Below are 21,792 nucleotides of genomic sequence, written 5' to 3'. Positions count from 1 at the left end.
TGTCACACTCCTGATTATATAGTATAATACATTTTTAAAACAGTTTGATCCCACTGAAAATGCCCATTTCACTTAATTTGCAATTGCCTTTCTCTGTCATAATGGAGGTGGTAACAGATAAGTTTCTTTTTTCTCAGTTCAGCTTCCAGCCTTCACCTTACTTGGGGGTTCTGAATGATTATCAATGAATTTACCAATTCTGTCAGTTTTTATATATACACATATTGCCTGCTTTTGCCTCAGGATATCCAGAAAGGTCCTCCAGTTCTACAAACATGGGAAATGATATGATCATGAGACACTTCTATCAGTCAAAACTCACTTATCATTGGCTTCACAAAACATTGTATCTCAATTAATTTTTAAATTCTCTGCCCCTTCTTTATGATACAAATACATATAGGAATAAACAGTTCAACACAAAATAAAGCAAACAAATATTTAATGGCTTATTTGGAAGATTGTCATACATGTACCAAAAACAGTTTACAGTTATTACTGTAGTGCACTGCACTCTCACAATATAGGGAAAAAACAACACAAAAATATGGTAAACATTTTTGTTGTTACATTCAAGCTGACAGGCAGTACACCAGGCAAATGTCTTTTTTTGTATATCTTTCAACATTCCCATACATCAACAATTTTTAAAATTTATTTTTAATTACATGAGGTAGGCATAAAGGTAGAATGAAGTATGTAACTAATTTTGAATGTATCATAATCCCTTCCCATAGAAGCTGTAATAGTTCTATACAACTGGTACATACTTAGTCAATGAAGATTTCATTTCTCAAATATACAGGTGATGAACTTTTTCTGTATTTTTCAGGTACAGACATGTAAGTAAACTCTGAAGTACACACAAATTAAGTACATGTCTAGACACAAAGTACTGAAACTGCATAGAAAGCACAAACAAAACCATCACCACAATGCACACAATAAAATATTTTGAAATCAATAGACACATTACAGATATTTGCATAATTTAACAGCATCAGTTTGTTTACAAACTGTTAAAAAGACAAATAAATGTGAATTAATTCTCTTCAAGAAATAAAACTAAAATATACTTTGTCCTTTACCAACACAACCAGATACCAGTGCCAGCAACACATCACAAATACAAACAGCAAATGGATACAGCAGGTACACATTCATTTATGAATATAAATCACAAAAACAATCTTTGTATAACTTCCTATTTCCAAAGAGTTATCTTTCCCCCTCATCTCTCGCAATCCCTTTCATGTCTACCAGAAACATCTGCAATCATGAAACTTCCTACATACTTCAGGACTTGAACTTGACAGATTGTCTTGGCTTCTCTTTGAACCAATTCGAGAACCTAACAATACTCTTCTCCTACATTTCTGAGCTCCTACCTTTCTGCAATCATACCGAGAATGGAATATTCATTTTATTTCTCGGGATAACAATACAGGAAAGAGTTGACAAATGCATGATTATTATTACTAGAGAAGTTTATTTTATTCTCATCTGGTATGATTAGTTTACTGAGACAAAGAGCAGCTAGTAATATGTTGGCAGATGTTGGAATGCCTGAATGAGGCCTCCAACACACTTACGTTCTTCTTGAAGGTTCAGCTCTTTTGTTTGGTTGTAGGCCACAGACAATGATATAATATGAAGCTGGTGATTAGAAAACAGAACATTTTTGTGTAATGTGGTTGGTTATGCATATTTAATTCATTGCCAGTCATCATGACAAAACACATTGGTTTTTATATTGTGAGATAATTAACAAATTGTATAAAAACATAGTAACTTGTTTAAACATACAGTGAAGTAATATAAAGCTAGACAGGGAAATGAAAAACATTAAGAAGTGAAACCAATCTCTGTCAAGCAGATGAAGCTTGAACTAAAAACATTCTTTTTTGATGTTACATATCAATTCATGGCAAAGTCATTTGAAAATAGTACTTCTGCTTAGTCTGTGGACTGCAACAACTGCAAAGAGACATGAAATAACACAACAAATGGCTGGATTCTAAACCAGGTAATTTTGAATACAATTTCCTCACTGCGTCAATTTTTTAAAACTAGCTTTCTGTTTATTGTAACATCTACACTCTTAATTTTTATGCATGCACATAACAAAAATATCTGTAAAGACTGAATTACCAATTAATTAAGACAGTCCACATATAATAAATAATAGTAGCTCACTGACCAAGTTTGTTGCAACAGATATAATGAAAGAGATTCAAGCCTCTGCTCTTACAGCTGACTCTACAAATATTTATTTAAACTGATTTTCAAGTTGTCGTATAAATGCAGTTATAACAAAATGAACACAAAACAGTATTTGTTATTTCTGATAATTCAGTATCTCAGCGAAATGGGCTGTCTTCACTGTTGGAACACATTCACTTTGTTACATGCTGCTCATTTTTATTATGCAATGTCATCACTTTCCTTCATGTCATTGGCATTATTTCCATTAAGGTGGTTTTGGCCATTCCAAGATGATGAATAAATAATAATTTAGATTATGTATGTTATGAGACAATTAAACCACGATTCACAATATAAGCAAACAAGGAAAGGGAAGAAAAGCAACCATTTCCATTTCAAAGAATCCACTCCATTTGCCTTTAGCCATTTATGGAAACCACACATCATCTAAATCTAAATGACCGGACGGAGACAGTATTGGACATTCTAGAACCTAAAAAATCTTGATGGTTCTTTAAAAGAAAAAGCTGAACTTGGTCAGTTTAAACTTCTAAGTTATAGCAAACAGATAACATGCTCTTGAATGTTGCTGTGGTAGTACAATGGAAGCAGACTTACTAAAGCTTTAATGTCACTTATGATTACATTATATAGCTCGAGTGAAAAAAAATTGTTTTTATTCCTGAGATATTGTGGACTACATTTTCATAACCGCCCCCCTTCCCCCCCCATAAAAGAGCACCACGTAAGTGAATTTGTTTCCACTCAAACAATTCCTGAAAAGAACATGTTTTTTAGAAAATACAAATATTAAATACACAATTACTTTCATTCACTCAAGTAGTTTGGTTTTTTTATCAGCATCAGATAGTAGTCACTGGGAAGAAGGACCATAAAAGGGATAAGAGTATACAACAAAATCGGGCTATAAACATTTTTATACAGTTAAAATATATGGACATCAAAACAAATGGTAAGGTATAAGAAAAGTTCACAAATCCCAAACAACATGTCTCGTTGTAGTTCTTATAGCTTTTATCTTAAGCCACTTTCCACTCACAGTGTATATTAAAAATGCTTTTGGAACTCTTCCATGAATTCAGTTTTGGAAGAGGGTGTGATTATGACATACATTCTCTCTTCTTCTTCTGCATTATCTACTATAGAAAAAATTACTGTGCCTGAAAAATGCTATTCAGACTATCCGGATCAAAACTGTGGTGTCAAATAAAACAGTAATGTATTTTAATGAACAAAAAGTCATTGCCAACCATAGTTACTTTTAACAATGAAAGTGTGTCATAAAGGTAACCAGTATGGAGGTGACTATGGTGAATAATTTATGCAGTCTGCAATTTGCTGAACTGGTCACAGATGAAGGAATTGCAATGCAGTGACATTTAGAAAACAATATTTCTCATTTATTTATCCATTTCCACACATTTTGGTGTTAGTCATCGCCAGAATCTCTATATAAAAAATGAATACAACTATAATACAAATGTGTGGAGGCATGTACAGCTAACATACAGAACTGTCATGGTTTTTGCTGTTATATTTTATGGGCATTCTACTCACAATTGTTGTTGATATAACCATAATCTTTTGTTATTAATTGCCCATCACCTACCCATTCCCCCCTCCCCCCCCACACCTCCCTCTATACCTCCCTCATCTCTTTGTCCTCCTCCCCTCCCCTCTCTCTAGGGCATATATATAAAAAATTAAAATTAAATTAAAAAAAGTGGTACAATAAACTTCAAAGTATTCAGGTATGTTTTAAAGTTACACTGTTACCTCTAACTTTGATGTATTTGTATTTACGTTTTGATAAACTTTATTATTGTTTTAATACTGCTATCCAGTTATATTTTAAATGGTATTATTAGTTTGTATGTGTGGCTGTATATGAGGTAGCTTTTTTATTGTTATCATAATTTGACAATTAACATTTCTGAAGCTATTCACTGTACATATGCTACTTAGTAATAAAGCATTTCTTTTCATAAATGTTTCAGACATTGGCCAATTATGTGCCATATGTTAAAGTAATTTAACTTTTTGGCCATTGCACTAGTTTCATTTTATTCATACAGATTATACAATGTCACTGACATCTTATTTTACAGTTATAAATAGTTAACTGTATTTTTCTTGTTCTTCTTGGGTGGCACTGGTTGTCAGCATGACTGTACTGTGGCACCACTTAGTGATGACGCTCTCTGTACTCACAATTTGAATTCTGTCAATCTGCACATGTTTGTCGCAAAACAACCATGTTAATATGTATTCCTCTGCTTTTTATCTCAACCAGGGAAGTAGATATCTTTTGTAAAATTTGGATGTTTCTAGTTTTCGTGTACCATATGGCTCCATTTTGCTACATGTGTCTTAGCTGTAGTTATTTGATATATCTTCCGTTTGTTATATGTTTGCCCCAAGCACCTCCATATGTTTGTATCCATTTTTATATACAAATTCTGAAGATGGCTAACACTGTAATGCATAAAAATTGATTAATAAATCAAGGAATATTGGTTTCTAGTTTCTCCCTGTATTCATCTGTGACCAATTGAGCATATTGTGGACTATGTAAATTATAGTTAGTTTTGTTAGGCCACACAAGTCATAGGTTACTAACTTTGTTTTAGAATTTTCATGTTGATATCTCATTATGAGAAATTAGTACTATGCAAATTGCATAAATTAGGGAGCAACCTTCTAAAGCAGCTGAGATTGACAAGACTGGTAGTGAAGAATAATAAAATGCAATAAAAACTACAACTTTTGAGGCTTAATTTTAAGCATACACAAAGCATGAACAATTAAATATGAATTTTACCAGAACCAGCTATTCACTGCATTATAATAAGATACTTCCTGCATTTGCAGAATTTGTAACAATACAAGTACTAGTTAAAATTAACAAAGTTCTAAAAATTATACATATGTATGTATTATGTCATAATATGTGAGGAAGACGTGTAACTCATTTTCAGCTTACATGATATCAATCTCTTCTCTAGAAGTATAATTTAAATAACCCTTAATCCTCATAAGTTTTCACTGTTCATGAAAAATACTGAATGACTCTAAATATAACTTTGATTTTTTGTTAAAATTGACTACTTGAATGGTGGGAAGACATATCACTAGTTATGTTGCTCACAATGTGGAGGGAGATGGAGATCCATATAGTAAAAAGGTCTCTTCCTTCTCTTTAACAGGTCATACACCCCTCACCTGTATTTATTCTCTCCTGTTTCACATTTCTTCATTGCCAACAACCTTGCGTCAGTTTTCAAATAATAAATTTGCAAACTACACAACTGTTCATCAAGGGAATGTCTTTACCTAGGAAAATAAAAATCATGGTCCATCATATATGTATATTACATGTCTGTAAATACTCAGTGATTTGCTACTGTTTTTCTCACTGCTCATCAAAGACAATGCAGTCATCTACATTACAGCAAACAGTTCGTTATGGAACAAATTATCGTGAAGTTCTTTTCTGCAAATACTATGAAATAAATTAAACTAAATGTAAGAAAGCAATTAGTAGAATTTTGACAATTTCACACAACGATGCAACAATTTTCTGACTAGAATCTGCTGCTCTGAAAGTGAACACCACTAATAATAATTTGAAATATTATAAAGCTGCATGTGTGAAATGGACATGTATCACTACACAGGAAAATTTAAACATACACAAAGTAGATTGTACGAAATCTTCAACATTTAGCCAACTTTAGAAACTGTTACAGCTTTTTTTTTTTTTTTTTTTTTTGTTTCTCTGAAACAGGAAAGTAAAGTCTGAAGCAGATTTGCAAACTGAATCTAACTGAGTGTACCTATATTCAAAGATAAAAAAGGTCTATAGAACATGATCAGATGTTGTTTCGAATAAAGTGACAAAGAAATTAAAAAAAGGAGGCAACTAGGAAAATGAGATCAAAGATTTTAAATGTGAAGTACAAGTAAAATGACATGGCAACAAAGCCTTTTTTCCAGTACATAGCATATTTCACTGAGAACTAAGCCAAATATTAAAGAAACCATGCTTATTTTGGTGACAGATGTGTAGAAGAGACAAATTCACTAAATGAAAAAGAAAAAAAAGCTGATAATCAATCAAGGATAAAGTCTTTAAGAATGAAGATGAATTTTATATTAACATTTTATGGGGATATATTTGAAATTGTTGCTATGCATTGTAGTTGCAGTAGGTATCTGAAGGAAACATTTGTAAGGAAGCAGAGTAACAATTAGGAATTTATTGACTTTATAATGTATTGAAGTACCATATGTGACTAATAAAAAACATTATGAACCTAAAAATTCATGCAACTTTGAATACTATCACAGGTTCTCTTCTCAGTTGTTAGCAATTTTTTTCGTCAATCTCAAGTCTAAGTGTGTCCCACAGTTGCACAGAACTCTATGTCCATTGTCAATTGTAATTGTAGCGGTGGTAGAGGGCGGAGAGTAACAATGACAGCAGTTATTATAATAAAAATAATTTTAATATTACATGCCGCATTAAAAACATCTTGCACAATGTGGCAAAATAATAATAACAATACCAATAATAATAATAAAGGTTGTAGATGGATTTGAAGAGGTAAGGTGGACCACTGATGTAATTCACAAGATTTCCATGGCAGTTAAAGATGAAACAGAATCAACACCAATTGGGGAGGGGATAGACTCTTAGAAAAGAGAAAACATAAAGGAACTTTGCTAGGTACTGTGTCTACCATGGATAAAAAGACACCAGTAAGTACAGAAAGAAATATGACTGTGCACTACTTTAATATGCTTCAAGTATTTTAAAGTACTTGCTCTCTATTTTTAATGTGGAGTAGTCATAAACTGAAAGCCCATTTAACTACTTTTATTTATAGTTTACAATTCTACTTTCATTATTAAGTGTAACAGCCAACTATTAGACTAGCTAAGGGGAAGATAATTTTCCTTCTTGTTTCAAGAGATAATAAACCTGTTTTTCAGTCAAATATCATGAAACAATTATTCAAGGAACAAAGCTACCTCTAATTTATATTTTTGTAATATACGTGAAGTATCTTCCGGGGATGCACAGAGCTGCATTAGGCAACGTCTTTACTTTTCCCCCTTCGGCAGGCTTATGTAGGCACACACATCCGAGAAAGAAAACACAGAAGATAGTTTCTGCAGACAGTAAAGCATATAGAACTTAGCCTCAGAACCCAATTTCGCACTGATTCCTCCATATACTTACAGGACCTAGAGATAATTCACACTGTCACACCATAATAAAATAATATACAGCACAAATTGAAACTGTGATCATAGAGAGAATGAGTAAAATACAACTCTAATTAATGGGGTGACTTTCTAAAAAATAAACAGTGAACATAGTGTTTGACATTGATTGTGCAAGCAAATGTCTCAATTTATGTCTCACATTGGTAACCAGGTACAAAAACCTGTGGCACATCAAGTAATAAGCAAAAACCTATTTGTATGAAGTGAAGCTCATATGACCACAGGTCTTCCTGGAGCCGTTTCTGGCCAAGTACTTCAAATCTAAATGAAGTAATAGAAGTGTGATATAATTCCCAGCCACTCTACCACCTTAGCCACATGGCTGATGCTTCTGCAGAGAAGATATTTCTCCAGGTAACACATAAAGCTCATGTATAACAACATATGTAATAGAAACTTTAGTGACAATAAAATTAAACTGAGCAACGCTTGAAATATATAGTACACAGAGTGCAGTGTCTAGAAATAACATGCAATGGTGTTAATAAATCAGACTAGGATTCATTATATTTTGTTTCAGTCATTTAGCTAAAACATTATAAGGCACTGATTCTTGATACATATCTATTAATGAATACTCCCATTAGAGGGACAAAGACTTGCACTAAAGTTCACAGTGTGGCAGCTTTGACTAAAATTGACTAGCGTGACAAGGAACTTGTAACTGTATATCTACAATCACATTTTTCGTGAAAAAGTACAAACAGCAAACACTGACATATAATGCAATATATGTACAGCTACAAAATATGAAAATTAAACACACTAACAGGACAATATTTGGTGTGAATGTCATTTCAATTGCAGATGTTATAACAATTACTGTATTCCACTGTGTATAATACAGATTACACACACTTCAATAGATCTAAAAATATTTTTATATGTAGACCTTTCCAATAACAGCTGTAAAGTAAATATCATTCTGTATTTACATTTTTAATTTCACAAACACCAATCAAATTCATATCAACCTTATTACAATAGCATCTCTACACAAAAAGATCTCCAAAAAGGAGCTATAATCAAATTAATATAGAATATATTCTTTTTCTATTTATCGATAAAGTGGACTGTGGTACCTGCTAAAGAATGAAGTATTATGATTCTGTAATGTTCCAGCTGAAAGCAGATTCCTTGAAACATGCGGGAAAATGACTGTAGAAATATGTATATGGACAGGCTTTCTACTACTGTCGTTATATTAATTGATGATGAGAAGGAAAAAATAATGACAGCTCTAGTGGAGAAGGTGAGGAAATGTGCTTCCAAAATGTTAAAGTTGAGGAGGTCAAAGCTAGAGGGATGTAATATCAAAGAAGCAGGATTCGAGTACTGAGTCCAAAGAAAATATGCAATATGCTCAAATATGCATAACTGTGATATTAAACGGCAAATTTTGTAACACTATAAATAGTGTAATTAAATATGAGCTCTGTGGAAATGCCTCAGATTTTTGCACAGAACTGGGCTTCAAACAAGGAAAGATAGTATGTTATTTTATCTAGACAATTTGGTTTTAAATTTCCTGGATATTATGAGTCATGATGCGTGAACATTAAAATATAGTTGTGAAAATGGTATACTACAGTAGATATTTATTCAAATGGATTTACATTCAAATGAACAGTGGTCTGGACAAGAAATGGATTTAAAAATGTTATACCATGAATACACGCTGATGAAGTGGCAGTGTGGGATAAGAAATACCAAAGAGAACGTTGTGAGGAATATTTAATTGTTGGCAGATATGAGTGAAGTGCATGAAGGTACTTCAGTTGTATGGATAATGAAGTGTAATGCTGTTGCTATCCCTTTCTCAAATGTAAACACAATGGTGCTCGCACTCTGACAAGGACTTCAGTAGGTCTTCTCAAGTAATATATATCAGATGGCAGGAACAACCGATATGAATAAAAATCAACATAAACTTTAGCTTTTGGAATTAGGTATTCCTTCATCTCCTAAACTAAAGGGAATGGCCTTTTTAATGTATTTGTCCTGTTCCATTGTATGTCTATTCACCCCAAGTATTGGTTTCTTATCCAATCATTCCGCTTCTTCCAACCCCTCCTGTCCTTTAAAGGATGTACGAATTTATGATGTCTGTGTCAACTAACACATAAAACATTTTTTGATGTTTATCTACTTGAACAGTATACAAAAAAAACTTTGTACAAGAATGACAATGATGACTGAAGACAATATAAGTACCTAAGGCTATTTTGTTTTATAATTCTATACATTTTTGTCCACTAATAACATTACATACACTCTTAATGCAAGACCTCACAGCAAAGATGATAATTTAATAAGTCGCACATATGACAGCAGTTCTACAAGAAATAATTTTTCTTGGTTAACATTCCCAGTCACTTACAAAATTATGATTTTAGTTATTATAAAATATTTAATAATTTGGCTTAATCCACAGGTACTTTCACATATTGCACAGTAGGCACTATTACCTCTTAAGCGTAATATTTTTTCATAAAAATTTACAGAGAAAATAACATTTTCATTTAGTTTTTGGTGTTACAGTAAAATACAGATATATTAAGGCACAAGTGCGAATGAAAGACTCTTGTTTCTGTTAGCTGTGAATATCAGTATCTTAGAATATATTTGTATATAATAAAGGTGGAAAAACACTTTGGTGAATTCATATTCAAACTTTACTTACACTTCATCTTTTCAAAAACACACACACACACACACACACACACACACACACACTTATTAAAGCATTCCAAATATTATGCTAAAATGCTTAAAAACAATGACATACTAGTTTGTATGTGTATACATAAAATCTTTAACATATAAAGCTCTTTTTAACATTAAAACCAACAAGGAAATGTATTTGGTATTGTTGAAAATGACTTTTACAGATTCCAAGTAAATTATATACAACAATAAATAGTAATTTCCTGCAATCAAGACTCTTCATCTATACTAGTATTGATATTTTGTTTCCAGAAATATATCTTTTATGTTGAGACGGGTTTATCATCCTCAGTATTATCTGTTATTTTAGATTTCTTTGATGTGCTTGAAGCACTTCCTCCAGAAATACGAGCATCTTTTATAAGACCCCCAAAACCTACTTTTTCCCGAGCTTCACCAGGGTGCCTATAAGATACATGCTTTCTCAGAGCATCTCGAGACCTGGATATATGACTACAAACACTACATGCATAATTAACATTCTGATGTGTTTCCAGATGGACACGCAAATTATACTGGTTGCTTAGCTGTTTACCACAAACAAAGCATGTGGCATATAGCTTGCTAGTGTTGCTTGTAGTGGGATTTGGGAGATAGAATTTACTAAATTGGCCAGATGAAGCTTTCAGTTTCAAACTGGTTAAAGCTGTGTTTGAACTATGTTGCATTCTGTCTGTGTTACAGACACTTCCACCAGAGTCATCTGAAGGAGGGGACTGTTGTCCTGAAACAAAAATGATTAATGACTATCCTGTTTAAATTGTTGTTATATATAATATCCTTAAACTGTGTTTAATAATTTTAGAAAGTAATAAAGGAAAGTTATACTGTAAGTGAAGAATACAATGTTTTCTTTGTAGTAATTGATACAATATTTATCAGAATCCTTCCGATCGTAATCTGCTTCAAAAATGTTGTGCATTTACAATGTATGAGACATTTAGAGTTACTGAAAATTTGAACATTTCTGTATACTGTTTTATTACATTCTACAGAAAAAAAAATTCCTAAAAGTATGCACGATAAACTTCATTTCATGTTAAGCAATATAGGTAAATATTACTTTGGCATGAAACTCTAAAGAGAATAAGGCAAATAACGTGTTTTGCAATTCTGTAAGCAGTCGTTCCTACACAAATTACCACCTGCTAAATTAAAACAAGACATGGTGATTAAAAGTAGAGCACAGTCCAGATTGGACATGGTAGTGCAGAAAATCAATCATGGTATTTTCAAGAAAGGAAGGAAAACCTATATCTGGATGGCTAAACAGGGATCCATCTGCCAATATTCCAGAATGAAACTCTAGTGCCAGCTTCCTCAATCATACATTTGATGGACTATGGCAGTGCAGGAACTTCATTAAGAGCCTTGGACCAAGAGAAACATAGCAAGTGAACTGTCACATCGTCGATAAAGAAGTATGTAAGAGTATACGTAAGTTCATGATTCCTTCTAACTATAGCTGTTGTTTTAAATTCATTCAGTTTTTATGCTTAGCCTAAATTATAAATTTAATGCTCTTATTCTGAAATGCACAATATAATATCGATCCAAAGAATGGTATGCATTTTATATATTTTCCATACATAATGATTACTGGAAAAGAGCACATCAGCTGTTGCATAAAAAGAGGAAAGGAAGAAAGATATGCTGTGTACTTCACTACTTATGAAGAATCAGCAAACGGTCCATTTTGTCACAGTGTCAAAGTTTTGTTGATATCCATTTATTCCTATGACAAATGAAAAGATATCATAAGTGTATTAACCTATACTATTATCTAGTTAGTTATTAGAATTCAAACATTTCCTAGCCACTAAACGGGTAGCTTTCAATCAACGTAGCTACTTCCATGACAATAATCAATGTCTGAAAATATAATGTAGGGTGGATAGATAAAAAAAAAAAAAGAATCTACTCACCAAATGGCAGCAAGAGAATACACATATAAAGGATATGGAAGTGGGCTAGCTTTCGGAGCCATTGGCTCCATCTTCTGTCAGAAGGGCTGATGGGAAAAGAAGAAGGATGAAGGAAAAGGACTGACAAGGGGGAGAGTTACAGAAAAGTCACACATATCCTGGGCCAGGGGAGACTTACTGGGAGGGATGAGATAGAAAGACTGACTGTTGATGCCTGCAGTGAATAAGTGCAGGTAACAACAGTCTCTCCCTCTCATCCATCCAATAAGTCCCCACGTGCCCAGGGTTCTTGATGAATTTTCCATAACTCTTCTCATTTCCTAAGCCTTGCCAGTCCTTTTCCTTCATCTCTCCTTCTTTACCTTAAGCCTTTCTGCAAGAAATAGGAGCCACTGGCTCCAAAAGTTTGCACATTTCCATATCATTTATAAGTGTTTCCTCCTGCCACTGCTTAGTGCATAGTGTTTGTTCTTTTGAAGCAACAGACACCACACATCCATAAAATTACCGAATGCTCAGGGTGGCCAAAAGTGATCACACGTACAGAGACAGTTTGTTCATCATGGTTGTGTGTGAGGAGCTTCGTGTGGAGGTAAACATGACTGATGTTGAAAGAAGCCACCAAGTATGATGCAGGCTGCCAGGAACCACAAACCTCAGGCCCACAGTAGTTCAATTTCTTTCATATAAAAGAAAAAATGTGGGAATGTTTAGCTAAAGAATGAAATTCACCAAGACAGGAAGTACTGTCAGTGAACACTAAAAGACTAAAATTGTTAAATATTGTCATCTCACAAATATGGCTGCAAAGTGTAGTGACTCAGAGTAGCAGAATTGTAGTGAAGATTTTATATGAGACATATCCCAACAGAAAGACATTAAATGAATTTTTGTGAGTCACAATGAATCAGGCTTTAGTGTTTGTTGATTATGTTTTTAAAGCTTCCTCAACTGCTATACTTCATTTTATTCTACAATTATCATTCTACTTAGTATTGACCTATTATATTGACACCAATCTCCTCAACCTGCTCTTTCGACCATATAGTTTTCATTTTCCTCACAACTATTATCAACTTCTTTGACTGTGGTTTACTACATAAGGGAGCTAAGCCAATTTATTTATCACCAGCTAATTATGTTTTTATTTGTTTTACCTCTGTTCCAGGGTAACTTTTTTCTGAATCCTAGAGTCAGTTTTATTTGAAGCTTTCCCTCTGCCACTTCTTAATCGCTGATTAAGGCAAACAGAAGCACTCTCAATGGCATCTATTACTCCACACTGTTGACATACACTCCTTGTCACTGCACAGTGCACTCCTCTTCGATACACCTTACTAGCCAGTCCCTCATTTACCAAAGCTTGCAGATGATCACAGTCTACAGCCTGGCCAACCATAACAAACATCTACTTTAGCAAATAAGGATCATTGTCTCCCTCCTCCCTCAGTCTCCTGAGATTGGGGCAGCACAGGTAAGTCTTCAGTCAGTCACAATAGAACACACCTGTGAACTGCTTGTCACTCATACCGATCTGTAGCTATTAATGGCTCATTTTAATGCATTTTACAGCGTGTTCTACCAGTTGAAATCCCACATAATTCTACTGTTGAACACATGACCAAACAAGCATCTCCTTGGGCTATATCCATCTCACATGATTTCCAGAAGGCTTTTAACACACATCACAAGTTGCTTCCTATCCAACTGTGTGCCTATGGTATATCATCTCAGCTGTGTGACTGGAGTCAAGATTTCTTGTTAGAAGGGTCACCGTTCGTAATAAATAAAGGGAATTCATCTAGTGCAACTGAAATTGTATCAGAGCTTTCACAGTAAGTGTTAAAGGTCCTCTGTTGTTCTTAATCTATGTAAACAATTTAGAAGATACCTGAGCAGTTCTCTTTGATGGTTTGCAGATGATGTCATTTTATCATCAAGCAAAGACATCAAGAAATCAAATCAATTAGAAAATGATGCAGACAAGATACTTGCATGAACAAAAAGTGTTAGTTAACCCTCAACAATAAAAAACGTGAGGTTCTCCAAATGACTACTAAAATAAAAATTCTGTTCAATTTCAGTTACAGGATAAATCAGACAAATTTCAAGGTTGTTGATTCAATTAAATACGTAGGGAGCACAATTATGACCAATTTAAACTGGAACTTTCACATAGAAAATGTGTGTAAGGGAAACCAAAAATTTCGTTTTATTGGTAGAACACTTTGAAGATGCAACAAATTTACTAAAGTGATTTTCTACACTATGCTTGCTCATCCTCTTCTGAAGCAGTATGCAATCCTTACCAGACAGAAGTGACAGAGGACACTGAAGAAGTTCAAAGACGGGCAACTTGTTTTGTATTATTGTAGAATGGAGGAGAGAAATACATGGATACGATAAGCAAGTTGTGGTGGCAATGATTGAAACAAAAGCATTTTTCATTGAAAATTAAAATTATCAAGTTTCTCCCCTGAATGCCAAAGTATTTTGTTGACTCCCACCTAAAGAGACGATTATAATAAAGTAAGTGAAATAATAGCTCACACAGAAAGATTTAGGTGCTTATTTTTCCTGACGTGCTTTTCGATAGTGAAAAGGCAGTGATATGTTCTGGAAGTGGTTCTACGAAACCCCTACCAAACACTTAGATATAAGTAGTCTGAGGTTTTCCTGGTGTATATGCTCCTTCCACAGTTCTTGGGTGTACTGCCACATCTGATCGTCAAAAGTTCATGATATTTCAGCAGACAATCACTCTGCCATCATCAGGCAGTGTTGATGGAATGAAGTGTCTGCTGTGGGCTCACAGTATTTATACCTACACAGTTCAGGACTCACCGGGCCCACACTGTGCTTTGTGATGGGGATGTGTGCAGCTGCAATGGTGGAGGGGAAATTCTCAGTTGCCTTCCACCTGCTACCCTTATTACATCTCCGATTCAGGTGTCATATATAACTTGCATGGAGTTAAGTAAGGATTTGCAAGCCTTGTTCAGTTGGAAGCTAGTGTCTCTGTTGATTAAGATATCAGTCACATGATGTTCAATTGCTTCTTGGAAAATGCAGTCTCAAAATTTATTGGTGGTACCCAGGACTTCCATTTGTTGGTAATACATTTTATGAGCAAAGTCAGTGCAGTGATCTGCTATTGCAGACTTGTTGGGTAGCAGCAAGCGAGTGTAGTGTTAATGTTCTATGCATTGTTCTTCAACTGTGTTGACTGTTTGCCCAAAATAAGTTTTTCCACATTCACGTGGAATCTGATATGCCCCCAGTGTTTCGAGATCCAGGTCTGCTTTCACTGCCCCTTATAAACCTCAAGTTTTGGCTGGTGAGCAGAAAACTGGCATTATGTGGTGTTTTCGCAGTGGTCTGCCAATTTTTTATGATACCTTGCCCGCAAATGGTATTAAAGTGGTCTTTTGGAGTACTGGGCACTCTGGCAAGCAGGTGGAGTGGTACTCTCCACAGTTGATGCAAGCTGGAGATGGCGCACATGGAGTATCTGGGTGCAGTGAATGTCCACAGTCTCGACATGTGGTGCTGGAAGTGCAGCGGGAAGATATGTGTTCGAACTTCCAGCACTTAAAGCACCTCATACAGGGATGGACGTATGGTTTAATGTCACAGTGGTAAACCATCTTCTTCTACCTAGTTTTCACCTTCCATGTCATTGTTGAAGCTCCATGTCTTTCTTGGAGCTCTTTTGTTGGAGGGCCATCCAAATCTGTCAGTTGCTGTATCTGTTCTCTCATAGATGGCAGATTCAAGGGGTCGCAGCTCTGCTATCAGACTTCGTTAGTCTGAAATTTCCATCTGCCAAAATTTCATGGACTTTCGACCACCGGGTTCGGCAGCACACTCGAGAACCATGAATCCATTTAAATGTAAATTGCAGAGTAGTGATGTAGATCTAACTCGGATGCTAATGATGGAAGAAGCAGAGTTCATTTTCTCCAAAATAAATGTATCTAGTCAGAAATTATTAACAGGAAAGTAGAAAGTCTATAAATGACCCAAAATCAACATGGCATCAATCTTCCAGTCAGCCTTGTCTGACTAGTAAGTCTCACAATATGAGCATGTAATTACTATAGGACACACAAATACTGATCTGCAGCTCAAATTTCACTCTAGAGAGAATATAAGTAGATTATTTCACTCTTAACTACAAGAGTACAATGCTTCTGGATCCAATCCATCACATGCTGTCACCCTGAACATTTGATAGTAAAGCCTGGGAATTTAGTTGCAGACTTACGCACCTTATGTTCTTAAACATGCAGTCAAATTATAGAGTTTTATTTATATATTTCGTATGGCTTTAAATACAGCATCAGATTACATCTGGTACATTTTGAAATTATAGAGTGTTCCTGTTCCATGGCTGACTATGAAATTACGTCAGGTAATGAATAAAGAAGACTCTGCCCATAGAAAAATCAAGAAAAATCCAACACTTGAACATTATGAAGTACACAGGCGGCTGTAGAACAAAGTGAAGCAAAAAATGCACATTGCCAAAATGAGGCATTCCAGGTCTGTTGTAGACAGAAAGTCAAATTCTGCTGCATTGCAGGGGAAAATATAAAATAAAATAAAAATTTGTGCAATTTAGGCAGAGGAAAGGAGAAGTTTGAACCTGATTTTCAAGTTCTCGCAGACAAAGTGAACAACTTTTTCTCAACAGCAGTCAGCTCTCAAGCTATGATAAATTATCAGTCACAAGGTAGCAACCCCACAACTGATGTATTTCCATACACACAGTACAGAAAGTAATCACAAAAAAACCCTCTTTGGCAGTAGGTAATAACAGAGTAAGCATAGGCAGGATTAAAAATGTTGCCAATATTAATATCCCAGTTCCCACAGAGTTCTTCAGTCTCTATCTTGTTAGTGATACATGTCATATGAAGTGGAAGAGAAGTATAATTCGATCAGTACCTGTGGTATACACCACTTCTAACAAACACCGAACAAAGCGCTCCACTACGCGGCCGCCAAATACATCGCTGGCCGCACTTCTCTGGGCGGCCCGCTGCTTCCATCGCTGGCCGTCTTCACACGCACGCTCCCTGACGTGGCCGAGAAATACATCACTGGCCGCACTTCTCTGGGCGGCTCGCGTCTACCATCACTGGCCGCCTTCGCGCGCGCGCGTTTGTCAGCACACAGCAATTGGCTACGCCAGGAAACATTCGATTGGTTTTCCCTGGAAAACAGCGACCCCAGCCGACGGCTCCACTAACTAGCAAGCCTTATATAAACCCGGCTGCCGCCGCAAACAACAGTTCTCATCGGGAAGTGCAGTACGCCGTGTTCCAGCTGCTTGTGGATGAATCTTCGCACCACTCGAGATTACCTGGCTGCTCGGCAGAAAATCTTGCGACTTCACTTGGAGAGACTGAACTTCACTGGACTTGGGAATAATTACGAGACGTGCACCCCACCTTGCACATTCGGACATTGGTATAACCAAACTTTAATTCTGCATTACTTCTGAGTGTGAGCCTGGGTAGACGCTTGGCTAACATAATTGTTAAAAAGTGATTTGTGATTTAATAAACCAGACTGAAGAGGTTATTGTGTTATTCCTGGTTATAACACAATAAAATGGCAACGAGCACGCACCAGGAGATGTTGGAAGATCTCCTCAAGAAACTTCTCCAGCAGCAGGGCGAGAACCACAGGCTGCTACTCAACACCCTCCAGCCCCTTATACAAGGGTTCATGCAGACGCAGGCCACGCAGCAAGTACCGCCGTTTCCGTCTTTTGAAGAAATGTTAGAGGACTGGGAAGCCTACGAATCCCCATTGCTGGAACATTTCCATGCTTTCAAGGTAACTGAAGTTGGCCTCATGAAATCTTTGTTTTTGTTTTGGTCTAAACCTGAGATTTATCGGCTTTTGTGCAAACTGGCCCCCTTATCAAAACCTTCGGAGCTAACTTTTGCCGAGATTTGCTCGTTGCTCACTAAATATTACCAGCGCCATACCCATGTTATTTCATCTCGAGTCGCCTTTTACCAATGCAAGAAACAGTCGAATCAGACGCATAGAGAGTGGGTAGAGGAATTGCAAGGCTTGGGGCGACGATGTCACTTTGTTACCTCTAAAAATAAGGACTCCTACGCCGAAGAAATGATCCGGGACATGATAATCAGCGGTACGCCAGACAGGGAGTTCCAACATGAGGCCCTTCAGCTCATCGACCCCTCATTGGATAAAGCCTTAGACTTGGCACAAAGCTTCGAGGTGACCCGTGCAGCAGGCAAGAAACTAGAATCATGTGTCGAGATTGCAGCAGTCAATGTAAACACATTCAGAGCCGGCGGCTAAGGCCTGCCCGAGTGATGATTCCTAAATAGCGATAGTGCGGGCAGGCCGCCGGTCCACTCAGCAGACCCGTCCGCCACCTCGCTCCAACCGCTCAAACCGGTCGTGGGTGCCAAAACGTTTGCCATCATGTCCTGATTGTTTTAAAAAACATCAACAAGATGACTGTCCTGATCGATGGGCCTTTTGCTACAAATGTTCTTCCGAGGGCCATTTAGCTTCTGTGTGTCGAAAGTCCCGCCGGCCGCAGCAACCTTCGGATCTTCCGATGGATGTTAATCTGATCGCCGCTACTGATCATCAGGAGACCACCAATAGACTTTTTATTGAAGTCCTGATTGCGGAAAAACCGATTCAATTACAGGTCGACACTGGCGCAGCCATGAGCATTCTAAATTATGCCACATATTTGAGACTTGGCGCTCCTCCCTTGCACGACACGCAGTGGCGCCTCATGGCGCATGGTAAACATTCCATTCCAGTCCGCGGTCAAGTCGACTTGCTGACGACATACCGGAATGTCACCCGCCAGGTCACCTTCTTAGTCGTTAACAGGGATTCCTATGAGAATTTATTTGGGCTGGACGCATTTCGGAAATTTGGTTTTTCAATCGACGATTCTGTGAATTTGGTGTCGTACGAGGTTCCGTACTCGGATATGGACAGGCTTTGCCAGGATTATGCAGACCTGTTCGCCCCTGGCCTCGGTTCCACAAAGAATTTTGAGGCACACATCACACTGAAACGGAATGTGCGGCCTCAGTATTTTCGTGCCCGTGCTGTTCCTTTAGCACTCAGAGACCAAGTGAAGAAGGAGTTGGACTGCCTCACGGCAAGTGGCGTTCTTGAGCCTATTCCTTCTAGTCAGTGGGCTACTCCCCTCGTCGTTGTTCGGAAGCCGTCAGGGCAGCTCCGTCTCTGCGGCGAATTTAAAGTAACAGTTAACGCCCAATCAGAGATCGAGACACATCCTATTCCAAAGCCGGAGGAGTTGCTGTCCAAATTGAAGGGTGGAAAATTCTTCTTGAAAATAGACCTCGCTGAAACATACCTACAACTCCCACTTGATGCCGCATCTCAGCAGTTCCTGACCCTCAACACACCGCATGGGTTATATCATCTGAAACGCCTTATGTTTGGGATAGCCAGTGCCCCTGCTATTTTCCAGTGGTTTTTGGAACAATTAGTCCTTAAAGTGGATGGATGCATTAACTATTTGGACGACATCGTGGTGACGGGTCGTACGACGGAGGAACACCTTCACAACCTGCCATCTTCATTCCATGTCTTACGGGAGGCTGGCCTAAAATGTAGGAAAGAAAAATGTTGTTTTTTCCAACCTGAAATTGAGTACCTGGGCCATGTCATTTCCTGTTTGGGTGTTCGTCCGTTAGAGAAACATATAGAAGCCATCAACAACCTGCCACGACCTACAACGCTGACACAAGTTCGTTCCTTTCTGGGGAAGATTTCATATTACCGAAAATTCTTACCCGCAGCTGCAACGGCAACTGCCCCCTTGTCTCAGTTATGCAAAAAAGGGGTTCCTTTCGAGTGGACGCCGGCATGCGACCGCGCCTTCCACAGGTTGAAATCCCAATTACTGCAGGCCCCGTGCCTTGCACGTTTTGACCCTACTAAGCAAATCGTCATTGCAACGGATACCTCGGATACAGTACAGGCATCGGGGCGGTCCTGGCTCACAGGGAGGCAGATGGGTCGGAGCACCCTGTGGCCTATGCATCGAAAATATTAACCGATACGCAACGCCGGTATTCCCAAATTGAAAAAGAGGCACTGGCTATCATCTTCGCCTTAAAGAAGTTGCATGTTTTTGTGTATGGTACAAAGTTTCACCTCATTACGGATCATAAACCCCTCATATCGTTATTCAATCCTGCAGCAAAGATCCCTGACCGGACTGCTCACCGTCTTCAGTGCTGGGCTTTGTTTTTGGCACGATACCAGTATGAAATCCACTTTCGCAACACAACCGAGCATGCCAACGCTGATGCCCTCTCCCGCCTTCCATGGGGACCGGATTTGGATTTTGACAAAGAGGAAATTCTGTGTTTTCACGTAGACAAAGAAGCACAGGACGCAGTAGAGGCGTTTCCCATTACCAGCTCTCGGGTAGCGGACGCAACCAGTAACGACGAGGTGCTCCGGCAAGTCTGTCGTCACGTGCGTAATGGATGGGCCGAACGACCGCCTCCCATGGCTTTTGCGGCATTTCGTCAGTTCTTTACTGTCTGCCATCAGCTTCAGTCGGTTGACGGGGTCCTTCTACTTCTTTCGGACGACGGACACCCACGGGTCGTCATTCCGCAGTCTTTACGTCAGCACGTTCTGCACCTGTTACACCAAGGTCATTGGGGGATATCCCGGACGAAGCTTTTGGCTCGCCGGTTCACATACTGGCCCGCTATGACTCAGGAGATTGAACGCCTCACGCAGACGTGTCCCTCCTGCCAACGCCAGCAGGCAACTCCACGACACTCCTTTGCCTCTTGGCCACCATGTGCTCGCCCTTGGGAACGGGTGCACGTTGATTTTGCTGGGCTGGTGTTTAATGCCATGTTTTTTATTGTCGTCGACACATATTCCAGGTTTCCATATATTGTCCGCTGCAACTCCGTTTCCACACCCACCACTATTGCATCCTTAGAAAAAATATTTGCCATTGAAGGTCTGCCGGAGGTTCTCGTCTCGGATAACGGTCCGCAGTGACGATTTTCGGGTTTTCTGTGCCCGGCATGGCATTCGCCACATTCCGACGGCCCCCTTCCATCCTCAATCTAATGGCGAGGCAGAGAGGATGGTCCGCACCTTCAAAACGCAGATGAAGAAATACCTCCAGGATCACTCCCCCGACGCATCTCTTACTTTTTTCTTGAGCAGTTACAGGTCCACGCCCATCGGAGATAAAGGCCCGGCGGAACTTCTTCACGGACGACAGCCCCGGACCCTCTTGAATCTGCTTCTGCCGACACCTCGGTTGGCTCCGTCGCTGTCTGCTTCTCGTTTCCGCCCAGGTACTCTGGTGTGGGCGAAGGGATTCGGTGGACAACCAGCCTGGATTCCGGCCACCATCATCCAGGGCAGGGGCAGGAAAGTCTTCTGGGTTCAACTTCCCGACCGGGCGGTTCTTCAACATGCCAATCAGCTTCGCCCTCGCCTGCCTTCCCAATCGTTTTTCTCCTCCCCCCCTCGGCATATTCTCCTCCCGTCCCCTGCTTCCCCCTGATTCCCCACGCCAACCAGAGGAGGAGACGCCAGG

At 38.1% G+C, this 21,792-nt stretch overlaps 1 protein-coding gene across 2 annotated transcripts in view; it reads right to left on the bottom strand.

The window, feature by feature from the left end:
- Positions 1–10,461: 10,461 nt before the first annotated feature.
- The window catches only part of LOC126195560 (protein abrupt), a 137,861-nt gene continuing 126,530 nt past the window's right edge, over positions 10,462–21,792 (bottom strand). For both annotated transcript variants that reach the window (XM_049934196.1, XM_049934187.1), the window contains exon 5: positions 10,462–10,969. In XM_049934196.1, coding sequence (XP_049790153.1) covers positions 10,509–10,969 — 461 coding nt within the window. In that variant the 3' untranslated portion in view covers positions 10,462–10,508. The remainder of the gene's footprint in view (positions 10,970–21,792) is intronic.

This window comes from Schistocerca nitens, chromosome 1 (assembly GCF_023898315.1).
Source record: "Schistocerca nitens isolate TAMUIC-IGC-003100 chromosome 1, iqSchNite1.1, whole genome shotgun sequence".
Taxonomy (NCBI): Eukaryota; Metazoa; Arthropoda; class Insecta; order Orthoptera; family Acrididae; genus Schistocerca; species Schistocerca nitens.
Note: the sequence above shows the minus strand (reverse complement) of the source record. Positions and strands in the feature narration are given on the sequence as shown.